The sequence below is a fragment of the Lontra canadensis genome, unplaced genomic scaffold (assembly GCF_010015895.1).
Source record: "Lontra canadensis isolate GAN:19392208 unplaced genomic scaffold, GSC_riverotter_1.0 scaffold29, whole genome shotgun sequence".
In the NCBI taxonomy this organism is placed as follows: domain Eukaryota; kingdom Metazoa; phylum Chordata; class Mammalia; order Carnivora; family Mustelidae; genus Lontra; species Lontra canadensis.
The window spans coordinates 3,271,692-3,289,140 of record NW_022631023.1 but is presented as its reverse complement, the minus strand read 5'-3'; the positions used below and the strand labels follow the sequence as shown (position 1 = coordinate 3,289,140).

The 17,449-nt window shown below is 56.3% G+C and overlaps 1 protein-coding gene across 2 annotated transcripts in view; it reads left to right on the top strand.

The window, feature by feature from the left end:
- The window catches only part of UBASH3A (ubiquitin associated and SH3 domain containing A), a 36,213-nt gene extending 18,966 nt beyond the window's left edge, over positions 1-17,247 (top strand). The window contains exons 8-14 of one of the 2 annotated variants that reach the window (XM_032865283.1): positions 4,317-4,416; positions 7,156-7,278; positions 8,729-8,821; positions 10,830-10,974; positions 11,634-11,740; positions 14,293-14,402; positions 16,962-17,247. In XM_032865283.1, coding sequence (XP_032721174.1) covers positions 4,317-4,416; positions 7,156-7,278; positions 8,729-8,821; positions 10,830-10,974; positions 11,634-11,740; positions 14,293-14,402; positions 16,962-17,099 — 816 coding nt within the window. In that variant the 3' untranslated portion in view covers positions 17,100-17,247. The remainder of the gene's footprint in view (positions 1-4,316; positions 4,417-7,155; positions 7,279-8,728; positions 8,822-10,829; positions 10,975-11,633; positions 11,741-14,292; positions 14,403-16,961) is intronic. The other variant, XM_032865284.1, reaches the window with a different exon arrangement.
- The last annotated feature ends 202 nt before the right edge of the window (positions 17,248-17,449 follow it).

Below are 17,449 nucleotides of genomic sequence, written 5' to 3'. Positions count from 1 at the left end.
CCACACTTTCTATTAACTCCATGGTAGTCTTGGGCCCTCAGTACAGCTACAGACCCGGGTGTCTCTGTGACACACTCTGCCCTGTAGTGCAGAGACATTGACCCTGCTGCTCCATCCACCCCGGGGCAGAGGGGTGGATCCCCCCATAACTGTGAGCCAGACTGTGAGCTCCTGAAGGCAGCCTTCTGGATGTCACAGGAATGCGCAGCACATGTCTGTAACTCAGTGGATCATGGCACCAGAACAAGGGGCAGGGAAGATGTGGGGACACAGCCCTGCCCAGAATCCCAGACTCTTATGTCAATTGTTTCATCAGCACGCTGTGTGGCCCTGAAGAAGTCACCTGCCCCAGAGCCCCAAAGATGGGGGTCTTTCAAGTCGGTACTGGGGGAGAGAAGGGGGCTGGTCCTTGGTAACTCGGAAGGCCGGCAGCCACATGGCCAGGCTCTGGGGCACAGCAGGGACACATGAGCCCTGCCACCTATGTGGGGCATGTCCAGGAGGAAAGGCTGCCTGCAGGGCCTCCATGAAGCAGACAGCCCCTCCCTCAAAGCAAACAAGTGACATGGTGTCCCTGGCGCCATCTGGGTAGTGGGCAGCCTGGCGCTCAGGTTCCTTATGCAGGAACCCCCAGGGGGCAGGGCAACTCCTGCAACTAGCCCTTGACCCCTTCCCACCTCAGGGGAGGTGCCTCTCTGACCACGTCGTTTCCTAAGGGGTCCCTCCACGTCCTGGGTCCCGTGCCCCCACAGCACATTAGGATTTCAGTGTAGCCACCTCCAACCATATGGGAGATGTTAGTCCCCATTTCACAGACTGAAGACTGAGACTCATGGAGGGTAGGAAGCTTGTAGGGGATAATCAGGCACCTAAGCATCCCGGAACTTGGTTGTTTGGGAGGATCACACGGGACAAGGTACCCACCGCAGGCCAGGCCCTCAGTGCTGAGAGTCTGTCCCTCGGCAGAGGGCAGGGCCATGATGTCTGTCTCATCCCTGTGTCCTCGGCACCTGGCTCGGGGCCTGGCTTGCAAGTCTCATTGGGTGAATCACAGAATGACCTACAGAACTCATGATCCAATCGCCCTAAATCCAAAGCTCACCCTCCTTCCCCAAGAAGCCACCCGCCCTCCAGGCTGGGGTGCGCTGGGTCCAGACGAGGGCTGAGCACCAGATGCTGGCCCCGGGAAGGCCACAGAGCGTCCCCGTCATACGGGTCTTCAGTTGGAGGGAACACCGTAGGCCGAGCGGCTGCCAGACAGAAGCCAGAGACAGACAAAAACAGGGCTCCCCTACCCAGACTGCCCAGACTCTGGAAGGCACAGCAGAGGCTGGACAGGGCCCCTTAGTGGGAGAGCAGGCACAGACTGGGATGGGGTTCCCTGAGGCCATGCCCCCCTTTCCAGATGGAGGACAGGCAGCTAGAATGGAAGGGTCAGCTCATAGCTCGGCCTACATCCGAACTCACTGCAACTTTAAATGAGTGAAAACCTCACAGATCTCCCCCTGTGAGCCAGCCCCTTCTCGCCTGGTCTGAGCTCACCCCTCCATGTAGAGGAAAAAAAGATTGTGGTACCAGCTTCAATACACAGACACTAGTGGGCTGAAAACTGGCCCCAAAGATAGGAGCCCCGGTTCCTGAAACTTGTGAGTGTTCTCTTATGAGGAAGAAGCATCTTTGCCCTAAGGCTGAGCTAAGGGTCTTGATGGAGAATACCCCATGTGCCCTCAATCCAATCACAGCTGCCCCTAGGAGAGACAAACATGGTGTCTGATCCACAGGGAAGAGGAGAGACCAGAGACACACAAAGGAGTAGGCCCCGTGAGTGTCAGGGCAGGCTGGAGTGTCTCCGCCAAGGTCAAGGACTGCTGGGGCCCTGGGAGCTGAGAGAGCCAGGAAGGATCCCTCCCTCAAAGCTCAGAGGCAGCGGCCCTGCTGACACCATGATTTTGGAATCCTAGCCTCCAAACTCCATGACTGCATGGCTTTTGCTTGAAGTCCCAGGTGGTGATGCTTTGCTACAGGAGCCCGGGGACCTCTCACATTTAAAGAGGCAATGTGGTCCTGGTATCCCCTAGGCCCCAGGAGCGAGGCCTTTCCAGTCCCCGAGGACCTTGCCTTTTATCTCAATATTTCTGTCTCAAAGCTCTGCATTTCGAAGTTCAAATGCTCTCAGCATCTCAGGGAAGAGAATGCTCTAAGTTCAGAACCTCCACCCAATGCATCAGTACTGACAATGGAAATCGTCAGGAAGCAGACTCAAGCTGGGAGCCCACGTGTGTCCTGCAATCTGCCTGCAGGTCAGCCCTTGACAGGGACAGGGGCTGAGCTATGGTAAAATTCATTCCCCTGGGGAAAGGCAACCTGGTGCCCATAGGCATCAGCCGCCCTTCACAACTGCAAGACAAAGAGGCAAACTTCCCTTTGGGGCTCTGTCTGGCAAGGTGCGTTCGTCCCAGCACCACCGAGGTGCACACTGTAGGAAGAGACCATCATAATCTTTCCTTCGCCTTGATCCTATGTCCATTGCGGAGAATTGGCCCCAAGGCACCAAGAATCTGCACGTGGAGATTTGGAAGTTTCCACAGGCTCACACATATTTTCGTGCACACATCCGAGTGCAGTCAGACCGTCTACATCGCCTAGAGGGCTGTGGACTCCTCAAGAGACAGGAGGGTCTGGCAGGAGCTACCTGGGTTGCTGGCCCCACAAACCCTGGGAGGCAGGTGACCTTGGTGCCCACCCTCCTTCTCAGCATTTCCTCACTGCTTCCCGATACATTGTCCCACTTCAACCTGCCAACGAGCTCAGAGAAGTGTTGGAGGAAGCAGGCAGCAGGGGCAGGCCCTCCCGGCTCCGCCCTGTGAGCAGAATCAAATCCGAAAGGGAATGGTCAGGAGCACTGGCTGGGTCCGGAGGTCTTGCTGCCCCCACAGGGGGCTGGGGGTTCAATGTATCTGCATTTTCCTCTCTAGATTTTAGGGAAAGTCAGAGCGGGTCTGGGGCTCACGAGGGGACTCCACACTGAGGAAGGCCACATCTTACCACCTCCCTTCCTTATGCCACTCAGTGGCAAAAACACACAAAGTACCAGCTCTTCACTTTCACCCTAAGCCCAGCCTCAAAGAGCTTTGAGGCCAAAGACAGGGAGAGGGAGAAAAGGCTCTACTTAGGGGAAAGGAGCTGGGCAAGGATGAGCAGACTGGCAGCTAGAGCTGCCTCCTACCCGGATGCCCTTCCCATTCCAACCATCCATGATGAGGTTGGCCTAGCCATCCCTGATTACCGTAACCCATCCATGCCGGTGACCTTGGCCCGTCCATCCCTGTGACCTTGGCTCCAGGGATGACCAAGTTCCATGTCCAAACTGAAGTCCCCCAGCCCACCTCCCGTGGCACATACTGTCAGCTCTGTATCCCAACATCTTCTATGACTTGTCTTTCCATGTTTGTTCCTTGGTACCAAGCTCCCTTGCTGGGGAGTCTGTGAACTGAAGCTTGCATCCCAAGGTCAGACAGGCATGTTGCCAGTATGCTGGGCCCCCAGGATACTAACAGTAGTATCTATATAGAAAGAAAATATGTAATATCTATTATATGATAATGTGTGGATATAGCAAATGTCCTAAGAAGTAACTATGGAGGGATGCTCTGGTCTGAATGTTTGTGTCCCCCCCAAAATTCATGTTGAAATCCCAAGCACCAATGTACTAGCATTAAGAGGTGGGGACTCTGAGAGGTGGTTAGGTCAGGAGGGTGGAACCCCCATGATGGGATTAGTGCCCTTCTGCAAGGGACCCCACAGATTCCCATGCCCCTTCTACCCTATGAGGACCCAACAAGAATTTGGCCAAGAAGAGGGCCCTCACCCAATCTCATGCAGGTACCCCAATCTCAGATTTCCAGGCTTCAGAACTGTAAGAAATAGATGTCTGTTGGTTATGAGCCCCCAGGCTGTGGCGTTCTGTTATAGCTGCCCGGAGGGACTAGGACAGGAGTAAGGACTTGGAAGAAATGGAAAGGTAGGAAAGTTGATGTGCTTTCTATGGTATGGGCTGTTCCTATTGCTTTTCATCTCCTTGGTAGTGTTATAATGCCCAGAAAATAAAAAGTTGCTAGAAATTGAAGAGATTTCCACCTGTAATTCCTAACCTCCTTTTGTTGCAATGATTTTGGTGAAATGGGCTGTAGCCACTGAGGCAGGAAGAAAGAGATCTGTTTTCTAGGCCACCGTGGGATGGCAGGGGGAGGTGCCCATTGAGAAAGTCTAAGAATGCAGATGTAAAAATGCATGTGTCTTTCCTTCCATCATCTCAGGCCACGATAGCGAGAAGGAGTGTTTTGGTGGTGCGCCATGGGGAGAGAGTGGACCAAATCTTCGGGAAGTCGTGGCTACAGCAGTGCTCCACTCCGGATGGTAGGTAGCATCCTGACAGAATCGAAGCCCAGAAAGAAGGTAGATCTAACAAATGGCATCCCTCCTCGACCTCCTGAGCCCGCTCTCTTGTGATACCGTTCTCGAGAGTGACTGTGTAGAGATAGTATGTGTGGGAGGGGTGCCCCCACCGTCTTTCTCGGTGGGACGTATACTCATACCCTGAGTGTGCTCGCTGTCTGGGAGTATCTTACCTCACATGCTGCGTGGGAGGTGGAGGAATGGCTGCCAACAGTAAGCAATCGGCTGGTGTGACCCGCAGATGGTCGTCTTTCTTCTGGACGCACACGCGGTAGTTGGCTGGTGAGCAGCATTGACTCGAGAGGATTGAGGTCTCTGTGCCATGCGGTCCCTGAACCCTCAGCTGCTGGCACAACCCAATCTCGCAGGCTCATTGCTGTATCTCTCTGAGTGAGTCTTCACTGCTGTGGTCATTTCCCTACAATGTTTAACTGTGCTGCTCAACGGGGAGACGTATTTCGAACATGCATCTTGCGGACCCCAAGGTCACCGCCCCCCTGGAATGCCAAGAACTAAGGACAGGGCTTGTAAACACAGCCCACCCACTAACAGTCTCTACTAGTGACCCGCATCTGTACCAATGCACACCCCTTGACGGGAAGCCCAGCACGTCACGATTTCAAAGCCACAGATAACTGTATAAATGAAGATATTGAATGAATATAGGTTCACAGTACCTGGGCTAGCTGAGCTCTTTTGGAATTCCTCCCGGAGCCCAGCAGGCTGAGAAGAGGGGGAAATGCTTGGGGAAAACCGTTGGTAGATGACCAGCTCACACCGGGAAGATTCTGAGCAGATTACATCATGACCGAACATACCTGCAGGACCCACAGAAGGGATGCGGTAGTTGTCTCTATAAAACAAGATCAATCAGAGACCCCGGAGAGAAACCACAGGATGGTCAGTGGCTGTGGATGGACTGGCATTCACACCAGCAGTTAGAAGAAACGTTCTTGTAAGACAACAATGACTGAGACCACGGACTGAAATGGCCCCTGATGTCAGTGTGTGAGTGGCGGTGTTGGTGTGAGGACCAGCCCAAGCCAACCAGCTCCAAAACCAGGGATGGGACATCATGAAAAGAGGAAGGATATTGGTCATCCAAACAAAAGCCCAGGTCACCTACAGGGGAAAGGACTTTAAAGGTGCTGGAGAGCCCCAGCTTGAAGGAGGCTCCTGGTGGTTGTTTGCACTAGGCAGAGTGGCCTGCAGTGAATACTGATGGTCTTATTTGTCCGAATTCTGCATATCATGTTACAATGAGGTGTTTGGGGGAACGAGCTGTCAGCCTCTCCTCTGACCCTTCTCATTCAGCTCACTTCTGGGCCAAATGCCCACACCTCATGCAGCCCCTCGTTTCTCAATGCTGTTGGCCAGGTCACCCCCACGTCTGAAAGGTTCTTCAGCACCAGAACCTAACGTTGCACCAGATCCTTGTCTTCTCCTGAGCTCTGCTCCCCACCTTGCACAGACAGAGCATCAACAAGGACAAGGGACCGACGTGGAAGCAGGTCGACCTTTTATGACCACAGATGCCTTTGAGAAGACAACACAGTCAATGGATCTTCTCTTGGAAAAAACAAAAACCAAAAAAAACGAATTCCACTTTTCCCAGGGAACACAAAATGTATTTTGGTATTTAAAGGCCTTCCTTCAAACAATGTCTCTGCCAGTGGATATTCCAGGGAGGGAACTTTCAGGAGAATCGTGCACGGAACTGGAAAACCAAGGCATTGAAAGTAGCAGGCTGCCTCCCTTGTTTGTGAAGGGCTGGGAGGCTGTGAGCAGGGCTGGGCTGGCACGCTCCGGCAGGGCATATGACAGGCCCTGCCCCCCAGGTGCAGCAGGTTTCAGGAAAGGCAGCTTGGCTGTGGGAACCTGCTGACAGCCAGGAGGTTTGATGCTGCTTGAGAGAACGTGAGGGCTGGACATGGCGCCATGCGCTCTGCAGGCATGATGGATAATTCGGTAGGAGATGCGGCCCGCCACTTGGACCCTTACCCTGAGCCAGGCCCTGGGACCCGGGTGATATCGGGGAGACTCAACTGTAACAGCTCTATCATTTCCCCCTTTTACTGATAAGGCAGATTAAGGCCATTGCCTCTAATCACACAGTTAGCAACCCACAGGGGCAGGATTTGCACCAGGCTGTCAGGTCGTAGAGCTCAAGGTCAAACTCTTCACAGTCTCTACATGGAGGGTCGGGGGAGTCCCCGCGGGTCCTCCTGATTTCCAGGTGCACCCCAGCAATTGGCTGAATAATGCAAAATGCAGGAGCACTTAGCCGTGAGTCCTCCATCCCCGGAGACAATATGGCACACTGCCAGCTATGGGGACACGCAGAATCTCACCTCTGTAATTGGTGCCAACTTGGGATTCCCATCAAGTTAAGCTCAGCCAGGAATGGAGACACTCCATTCTTAGTCAGGAAAATTGCATGACTGAACCTTTGTGAGAGGTCATCAGGAGACAAAGAGGGTCTCACGTTTCCTGAGGTGAAAACCTGTGTTTTCTGTATTTGAGGAAATGCGTGCAGCAACTTCTCTCCAATGGAATCCACATCACAGAGCACATTCCAGAAAAGACACAGCTGGTGACAATTTAAGGGATAACACCGATTCCGATACGGGTCTCTCTCTTGGGGGTTTTAAAGATGCGCTAAGTTGGGAACCTGAACGCCTGGTGCTTATTATGCTTTAGGGAAATACTACCGGCCAGACCTCAACTTCCCTTACAGTCTGCCCAGAAGGAGAAACGGAATCAAAGACTTTGAGAACGACCCGCCCTTATCATCGTGTGGAATATTCCAGTCCAGGATGGCAGGTACGTGTGGGGACAGTTACCGTGATCACAGCAGTGCTTATCCTCGCTACACGCCCACTCTGCTGAGGAGAACACTGAGGCAGGGCTCCATCGGCCACATAACCAAGTGCTAACACGGAGTGACTTCTCCAACAGGGATGCGTTCTCTCTCGGTTCTGGAAGCCAGAAGTCCGAGTTCCTCCTGCGGCCATGAAGGCATTGTTCCGGGCCCCTCCCCGTGGCGCATAGACACGTCCCTCTGTCCCCCACTGTCTCTGGGTCCAAACTCCCCCTTTTACACGGACACCGGTCAGAATGAACTAGACCCCCCCACACAGTGACCCAGCATACCTTGGCCATGGTTATGAAGGCACCGTGCCCGAGGAAGGTCACACTCAAGGACCTGGGGGTCGGGACCCCAGCATATGATTTGGGGGACACAGTCCAGCCTGTGACACCTTCTTCTGTAGCCTCACTGGCCTTGGCACTGTGCATATATCCTACTGAAAAGACCCCTTCATTCCCAAGGACCAGGCTGTCTAGTTTTGTGAGAGGCAACAGGACTCCCAGGCTTGTCCTCCCAGGAGTCTCGGGTAGGCTTGAGTTCCCCGTTGCTGCAGCAACGTGACCTTGAAACCACACCCTCCTGCCAGCTCACGGTTCCCTGAAGCAAAGCTTAGGCACTGCAAGGCTGGGTTCTCTGCTCAGGATCTCACAGCCCGAAAGCCAGGTGTCCGCCGGGATAAGTGCCCACTGGGGGCCTCTCGGAAGCAGTTCCAGTTTCTCCCAAAAGGCTGTTGGGGGGATTCTGTTCCCTGCGGTTGGAGGACTGAAGCCCTCATTCCCTTGCTGGCTATCTGCAAAGGTCCGTGCTCAGCTCCCATGCCCCCCACATTCCCTGCCACATGGTCCCCTCCATCTCTGAAGCCAGCAGTAGGAATCTCTTGCATGTCGAATTCCAGGACTCTTTTGAGAGAGAAAGAGAGAGAGAGAGAGCAGGAGGGGAAGTGGGGACAGAGGGAGAGAGAGAGGGAAAATCTTCAGCAGACTCCGTGTTCAGTGCGGAGCCCGACGTGGGTGGGGATCGATCTCACACCCGCGAGATCACCACCTGAGATGAAACCAAGAGTCAGACCTTAACCGACTGAGCCCCTCAGGCAATCGAATCCCCGCCCCTCTGAATCTCTCTTACTTCTTTTCTCCGACAGCTGGAGAAAAATCTCTGCTTTTAAAGGGCTCACCTGAATAGGTCAGGCCCACCTGACCCCCTTCTGCCATGTGACACAGCACAGTCCCAGGAGGGCCATTTCATGTCCCCACGGCTTCCAGCCACACTCAAGGGAGTGATACAGGCATGTGCCCCAGGGGTGGGGATCTCGGGGCCCCTGAAGACCCTGCCTCCCTCACGTACTGAGCCACCCATCAGAGGCCACAGTTACGAGGAGGCGTTTCTGCACCTGCTCTTTTCCAGGGGAAGCACTACTGGACAGTGGCATCAGAGTCACCTCTGTCTTCACCTCCCCGGCCCTCCGCTGTGTGCAGACAGCCAGATACATCCTGGAAGGTCGGTGAGAACCGCAGGGAGGTGTTCTTGTAGCCCTGCCCTCAGGGCTGTTCTCCAAGGGGAGAGGGAAGTGGGCGGGTCAAGAATTGGGTGAGGGGCAGTGAATGGCCACGGAAGTCATAAGATGGTCATGGAGCAGCCCTCTAAGAGGCAATAACATGCACTGAGCCCCCCACATTTCTGGAACGCCAGGATTGTAATTGAGTGCCAGGAGCCTGTCATCACACTGTCCACCTTCAGCCTACGTCCACCGCATGTAAAAAAAAAAAAAAAAAAAAAAAAAAAGTCGGGGGGGGGGCAAACAAAAACCCGGATTGCTGAGAATGGCCGTGGTCCCTTCTGAGTCCCAAGCCCGGGACTCTTGCCAGGGCAAAGGGATGGGCTCCTGGGAGCTGTCCAGCACCATCGAAGGCTGATGTCTCTCAGGAAGCCACGGGCAGGCCTTTTGCAGCTTCTGCCGAAGAAGGGCAGCCTGTGTGGGGACCTTGGTTCTGCATCTCCCGCTGGACCCCTGCCCTCCTTGTGTGGGGTGGGGGGGCCTGTGGTGTAGGTCGTGGTGCGGGAGCACAGGTCGAGCACAGCGATCGGATGGAGGGCAGAGCACGTGGACACAGACGCAGCAGGGTGCCAAGGCGGGGGAGGGCTTGCCTCCACGTTCTCAGAGGCAGAGGGCCACCAGCTGAAAGTGAGAAAGGGAAGGCCTCCTGGAGGTCTGGGGACACACGGACGGTATGACACGCCCATCAGAGAGAGGGGCCAGGTCACGGCGGGGAGATGGAGGATGGCCGCTGGGCAGCATGAAGAGCCGAGGCCCACGGAGGCTAAGAGCAGGAGTTTACACTGAGACCCGCCCCGACTGGGCCCAGGGCTTTCCTGCAGGTGCAGACGCAGAGGAGCAGGGGAACAGCTCGCTCTCACGACGGCCGGGCTTGAGAAGCGGGATAAAAAGTTCTCCAAAATGGTCCCTGGTGGGGGTAACAGCAGTGTCTGCCATGTGGTCTCTGGGGGACTTGTGATCTACGCACAGAACATCCTTACTCTTATCATGATGCCTGATAAAGGCGCCAGTTCACACACCCTGGGTCCCTTCAGAGAAAGGAGGGCACTCGACCTTTGTCCTGGGTCCTGGAACATGACCGATCTGTTTCCCGACAAACATCTGAGATGCTAACCTGCTGCCCTTAATTTCAACGCCGTGTCAGTGGCTGTCTGGACCATCTCCCAAAGGGTGACCCACAGAGCCGTGGCTGCCCGATAGCTCCACAGACGGAGTGGCCAAGCCCACTGAGGTACTTCCACTGCTCCTTCAGGTGACCTGCACACAGTGGACACGGGCCCTCCACGGGCTGGTGAGAGGCCACAAGCCGGGTTAGACCCTGTAACTCCCTTTTCTCCACGTGCTTTGGCACAGGGACCGGTTCTACAGACCTGGAATGCGTTTTGGGAACTGATTTTATTTCGAGCATTTGAGCTGAATGACATTTGCTCCCTTGCAAACAAAAACACGCAGGGATGGCCTTCTGCCGCAGGTGTGCTCTTACCTGAGGGACACAGTGCTTGGGAAGGCGAGCTGGGGATGTCCGGGTGTTCCAAGAGACAGCTTCCTCTGCCTTCGCCTTCTGCTCGGTCTGGGGTGCTTGTCGGGATGGGGCCTCTGCGGGACCAGTGCGCTCCTCCACCGGCCGTGTCTTCCCGGGACCATCGGGTTGGCCGGTGGGGTGCGCTCTCGCTCTTGACCAAGGACCAGACCCAGAGCTGGTCCGGCTGCAGGGCTGTGTTGGACCATCAGAGTGAGTGCTGGGGTGAGCCCGCTGCCGGTGGAGCCCCCCAGCCCCGGTCCCTTCCCGACGGACGGCCATCACCGTGCCTCAGTCACCTCCCAAACACCCAGTGGTTTTTGACTCAGAAAAAGCACGGCGATGAGTAATCACAGAACAGTATTTGCAAAGGGGAAAAAAACTTTTAAGGATGTTTTCTGAGGATGACAAACGTTTGCGTTCCGATTCAGAGCTCAAACTGGAGAAAAGAATCAAGATAAGAGTGGAACCCGGGATCTTCGAGTGGACGAAGTGGGAGTCCGGCAAAACCACCCCGGCTCTCATGACCCTGGACGAGCTGAAAGAGGCAAATTTCAACGTCAGCACGGAGTACAGGTACGCCCGTCCTCTCGCGTTCTGCCGGGGCCGGCGCTTCTCTAGTTCCTGCTCAAGAAGTATTCCTGACACCTGTTAAAGACAGTAAGCAAGACGGATTTGGGGAGACTGCTGCACTGGGGGTTGTCACAGGGGAACAGGACAGGACTCCACTGTGACACAGCGAGGACAAGTCGGGGAGCAGTGGGGGGTGGAAAGTGGCGAGGAGGGTGGGCAATTCTCCATAAACTGTCCTAGCAGCGTCTGGTTGAAGGCAGGCCAGAGTGACCGGACACCACCTGGGGCAATGGGACATGCGGGGGTCACTCAGCTATCATGGGGGAGCCCATGTCACCGTGTTAGTAAGAGTCTTGCTAAAATTGACTCTGCACAGTTGGACACAGATGCCCAGTGGTCGGCCTCGAGAGCTGGAGGAGCCTGGCTAGGGTGCGTGGTCAAGGAGACAAGTTTTGTCATTCTCTGCCAGTGGCCAACTCTTCACCATCACAAAACCCTCTGGTGTTGAGTGAGGGCACTTGCCGGAGATTGGACGTCAGCCTTTCGCTGGTTGGGGACCATGAGCAGCCTTGAGGCAGGGCTGTCCTGGAAGGGCCTCTCCTTCTCCCGCTGACCACACAGCGAGCAGGCCAGCGTGGCAGGGTCCTCTCTCCTATCCTTAGGCCTGCATTTCCCCTCGCCTCCCTCCTGCCGGCCGAGAGTTACGACGAGTACGTGGAAAGGTGTGCGGTGAGCGTGGGACGGATTATTAGCGCCTGCCCGCGGGATGGTAAGTGCCTTCCCTGTCCCCTTCCTCCATTCCAGGGGATGGGCAGCCCCCCAGGGGTTGGGGTCTTACCCCTGGGGTGGAGACTGGCCAATATCGTGAACCTAAGAACGCCCCCACCTCCTCCACCCCCACCCCAACCAGCATGTCCTATGGCAGCGTCTACAGGAATGGGGTGCATAAACACATCTCCCCTGGGCCCCCAATTCTGAGGCTGAGAGCCGATGGGGCCCAGGACAGCAGGTCACCACAGGCCATGCACGTCTGCTTCCTGGGAAACAAGAGACCAAGGATGGAGGACCAGAGGTCAGGCCACATTTGAATGCCGATCGGCGCAAACATCTCTATACAGAGACGGCCGATACCCTTAGAAAAGTCCAAATGTGGGAATGCCTGAGAGACTGAGTAGGTCCTGTTAGGTGGGACAGGGGCAGGTTGGGTGTGGGAGGGTGGGAAGTCCTCACAGGCAGGGGCCGCCCTGGGTAAAGCCTGAAATACCACGACATCAGGGACAGCGGGGAGGGCAGGGGAGAGTTCCAGCGGCGCACAAAGCACAAATGTCAGGCCATTGCGGCTCCGGGAGGCATGAGGCCCACCTTGGGGCCTCTTTGGGCTTCTCTGAACATGTCTATAGTAAAAAGTTAAAAACTAAGCATTTAAATATATAGCTTAGCGAGGGTGCACGGAACACCGTGCAGTGTCAGACACCAAGTGAGACACAGCGGGGGAGACCTACGTGAGGAAGGCGTGGTCTACCCTCAAGGGGTTTGAGTGCTGCTGGGGAAGGTGTGCAGCATCTGGAGTATTAGGGGTTTTGAATTACACCAAGAAGAGTCCCGGAGGTGTTAAGGGACCAGCAGACCCCCTCCCTGGCCAGGGTCCTTTCGTCCTTCATCCCAGAGACCTGGGATGGAGATGTATGCGGGCAGGGGACAACCATCTCTGCTCTCAGGGAAGAGCTGAGCCGCTGGCCTCCCCGAGAGTCCCCGGTGCCCAAGGGGACACACTCCCAAGCGTCCTGCAGGAAGAGCCCCAACCTTGCCTCCCAGCCCCCCAGACACGGCTGGCACGAAGCTGCTTTACGTTGCCTATTCCGACCGGCCGGTCTCCTGGGAAGCTACTTTTGCAAACTGCACCTTAGTGACATTTAATCAAGGACCAAAGCCCTGTCCTCACATTGACTGCCACAGAGCACCGAAGGACAGAAGATGACTTCAGAGCCTTCCACTGCACACCAGGTCCCTCCTCAGCCCGCCACTTTCCAGCCGTTCATGTCAAGCCTCTGTTCTGAGCTGAAATTCAGAGGCCGTGGGAGGCTCTGCCCTTCTAAGGAGGCCCTACAGGGGTGAGGCCTTCGGAAATGGGGATGGAGATCTGCTTTATCAGCTCCCGCTCCCACGGAGCACCATCTATGCGCTGTTCACTGCAAGGAACACAGCCCGTCGTCCACAGGGCCACACGTGTGGCAGAGACTGAGTCATGGGACAAGCAGTGCCTGGAAGGCAAACAGTGCCCCAGAGGCAGAGTGTGAGCAAGGCAGGAGGGTGGCCTGTGTGGCAAGCCACGAAGGAGGAATGAGAAATCCAGGTGGACTGGAGGGTGAAAGCCAACACCTACCGGTCCCCGGGCAGGGAGCCCTCCAGGGACGTCATCTGTTAACTGCTCACCTTCCTGTGCGGTCTGTGACGTCACCGCCACGTACCGCTCATGACACTGAAGCTCTGAGGGCTGGAGCGCGCGCGCCCAAGTCGCCCGCGTGCTGAGAGCACAGGCCGAGTCCAAGCTGCGCGTGCACCTCCTGGACGGCACCTGGCCACCGCACCGTGACTTGGGAAACCAAAGATGCGTCAAATGTCAGGCCATTGCGGCTCCGGGAGGCATGAGGCCCACCTTGGGGCCTCTTTGGTGGAATGCGCGAGTGGAATGAACAGGAAATAACACAGGAGGATTCCATCAGGGCCTTGGTCCTGCTGGAGAATGACAGTCATGTTAGGAGGCAGTGCGAACGGATTGTTCTGTGTCAGCTGTAGCCCTCCGGGGAAGCCCACCACCAGCCTCCCTCCTGCAGGGGAGTCTGGGGGGTCCGGCCAGGGCACCTCCCAGACTCGCCCAGCTGGGCCAGCTCTCCCCTGCTGTGCTTCTTCCTTGAGTCAGTCACGCTGCTGGCAGAAGACATGCCGCACCTGTGGACTCGGAAGTTTCCTATCGAAGCAAGAGGCATCAGCGGGCTCATGGTGGCCAACCGGCTGATGATTCTCTAGCTAAGAGACCCAGCCTGGGCGGCAGCTGCCACAACATCCTGCAAGAGGTGGGGGCCTGGATCACGGCACAGTCCCATCCCCGAAGCTCGCGGCAGGTGCCACCCCAGACTGTAGACATGATGCCCCACGGACGAGGCACACGTGGCTACCTGCCACGCCGCTTCCTCCCTGGGCTGGGCTCTCTCAGGCTGCGTGCACCTCGAGGTGGCTCCCCCTGGTAACGCTGGGGACACTCATTCTAGCAGAAGCCGCTCTCCGTGCCCTCTCTGACCCTGAGTGTGCTTTTCCCTACAGCGGGCGTCATCCTGATTGTGAGCCACGGCTCGGCACTGGACTCCTGCACACGCCCGCTCCTTGGGCTGCCGCCCCGGCACAGTGGAGACTTCGCCCAGTTAGTGAGAAAGGTATGTGCCTGCCCCTTTCTCTTCAGGCCATGAAGTCAAGCCCCCGGAGCCCACAAGCTCATCACACTTCCTTCCCAGAATGGAAACAGGTGTCCAGGCCACCCAGGGCAGCAGGGACCACCCTGCCCACCCGTTCTCCTGAGGATGGGCACACCTGCTCTTCTGCACAGGGCAGCCCTGGGCGGGGACTGACGGGAGCAGTTTACCATCTTTATCATCATTATGGCAACTTTGGCCATTTGCTGCCCACATTACTATCATTATATATTATTATTATTACAAAAACTAAGATACGGTAATGCCATGCAGCTCAGTAATGGGGACAAATGGTCCAGTGGGGAGTAAGCCATGTGGACACCAAGAGAAAGAACGAAGGCTGGCCTGGCTTGTTCTGGGAGCCAAGGGGTGGGGGGCAGGAGGACAGAAAGGAATCCCACGCTCTTCCTTTGGAGTCAGCCCGCCATGGACCCCACAGGACACTCTGTAGCCTGAGTGCCTGGGGCTGGGCTGGGGCTCTGCAAACACTTGCAGGTAACCAACATGTAGAGAAGGACAGTGGGTACTGGGACTGGGCTGGGGCTCTACAAACACTTGCAGGTAACCAACATGTAGAGAAGGACCGTGGGTACCTTGCACCCACCTGTTGACCATCACCCGGCAACACAGAGGCAGCTTTATCCATTGGTGAGATGAACCCAGGCAGGCAAACTGGGGGCTTAAACCCACCCCTGCTCTGGCCCGGAAGATCTACTCAGGGCCAGACTTGCCGCCCGTCCATGGCCTTTGCATCAAATGAATCAGTTGACCAATGACCTTGAGGCTAGGAGTGCAGTGTGTGGACAATACCTGTGATGGGAGATGGGTCCCTGAGCCGGTTCCTTGGCGCGAAATTGTCACAGGACCGTGAGCGGCCACAGCTTGGCCACAGAGGAGCAGACCCTAAGACCCCCCTGTCAGCACCAGCTCTGAGCCTGTGCAAAGTCCCTGGCTTTCAGAGCCCGCCCTGCCTGCCTGGGAAAGCCCGGTCAAGCCCGGTCCTCCCTTGCGGTGGGGGTGGTCGGAGAGCTCTACCTGCATGCCCCTTCTCTCTTCTCGTTCAGTTTCCTCTGGACCCGCGTGAACGCATGTGTCCCCTCCAAAGTGTCTCCAAGGTGGGGTTTCCCAACAGTGACCCAGACATTCCCAAGCCCTCTGGGTCCTGGGCCCCTGGTGGACCGCTTGAGCCTGCCCGCCATGCTAGATGACGAAGGAGTTTCCTGGGGCTTCTCTTGGTGGCCCCTGCACCCCCTTTCCCTAAGCATTGCTCTTGCAGATGTCACCATCTCCCTCCCCTGTCCTCCTGTGCTGTGCGCTCCCGATCCTACACCCTTCCCAGGCTGTCCTGGGGCTCCCGGCCCCCCACACAACAGCCGGTAGCTGACAGAGCCGCAGGTTTGGTGCTGTTCCAAAACCCCACTGTCTCCGCGGCCAGATTCCCACCCACTCCCCTGAGCCTCGGCCTCCCCTTCTCAAGACACTAGCCTTGAACTTCCAAATTCCCATGACCTCCTCACCCTGACACTTTGGTGTCCGCCCCACTCCCTCCCCAACGGCTGGACTTGCCTGCACGTATCAGACATTTACCAAGGGGCTCTGGGGACCACAGGCCTTCAGGTCAAGGACAGGTGGAAACAGGCTGTTCACAACCCTCCTCTCACCCAGGGCACTGTGCTGCCCCACATGTACACTCACATACACACATGTGTGCACACATACATGTATGCACACATACACACATGTGTGCGCATATGTACACACTCACATATATGCCCACGTGCACATATGTGCACTGAGTGCATACGTGCATATGCCCGCAGACCACATGCGCGCGCACACACACACACGCCAGGTCTAACCAGGACAGGGTTGTCCTGTGTCAACACCAGCCTCCATGGGGATCCCCCCGCATGTTGGCATTTCTGCAGACTTTCTCTCATTGAGGAATTTCTAAGCATCCAAAGGGAGGGGAAAGAGGAAAGCAAAACATGCAAACAAACCCAAAAAAAGCCTTAAAACCAAAAATCTACACAAACGCTTTGCAGAAGAAGATGTTGAGGTCTAATTCACTTCACTGGGCTCTGAAAACCATGCCAGTATCTTCTCGTGACGCTGAATTTGAGAATGCCGGTCAGTCCCCAAGCAGTCGCTGGGGCTTCTCAGCCTGGACACTGCGAAGCTCTGGGGCAAGGTGCTTCTGCAGTGGGGGGGCCCCGGGCCCCGGGCCCCTGTGCCCATAGGACATTAGTAGGGTCCCGGCCTCTGCCCCTGCCCACAGGACCCCCATCCTGACAGCCAATAACGTCCGCAGGCATTTTCCTCATGCATGGGGGTGGGGGGCACGGTGCCCACCCAGGACGGCTGTGTGAGACATGGGCGCTGTGTTTGGGGCAGTGACGCCAGTGTGGGCCCATCACGCCCGCCTCCCCGGCCCAGCAGGACCTGTCGGTTGGGTTTAGAGCGAGCGTGAATGCCATTGACCTGGTGTAAAACATTCATAAGCAATCGGAAACCCCGTCCTAGGTTCCTTCCCTGGGCATGTCCTTCTGTGAGGAGAACCGAGAGGAAGGCAAGTGGGAACTGGTGAGCCCTCCCGTGAAGACGCTGACCCACGGCTCGAACTCGGCATTTAACTGGCGGAACTGGCTCCCAGGCAGCTAGGAGCCGCGCTCCCGTGTCCTCCGTGCCCCCCATGGGAGGTGTAGACGCACGAGATGCACTTTTGGACCCCCGGATATTGGCCATCTGCTGTCGCCTGTGCAGCGGCCACCGGTGGACCATTACCCCACCCATGCAGCCCTGGTAACATGTGAACCCACCGTGTGGCCCGGACGGAAGGAGCCACGGTGACCCACCATGGAGCACTGGAAGGATGCACCCACTTTGTTTCCTGTGTTCTGATGCGTCGGGTTCCCCGCCCTGTTCCTAGTTCCATCCCAGTCACTTTGTGGCTCTGTCCACACAGGCAGAATGGGGTCTAATATTCAATAAAATGGAACAGGAAACCACCC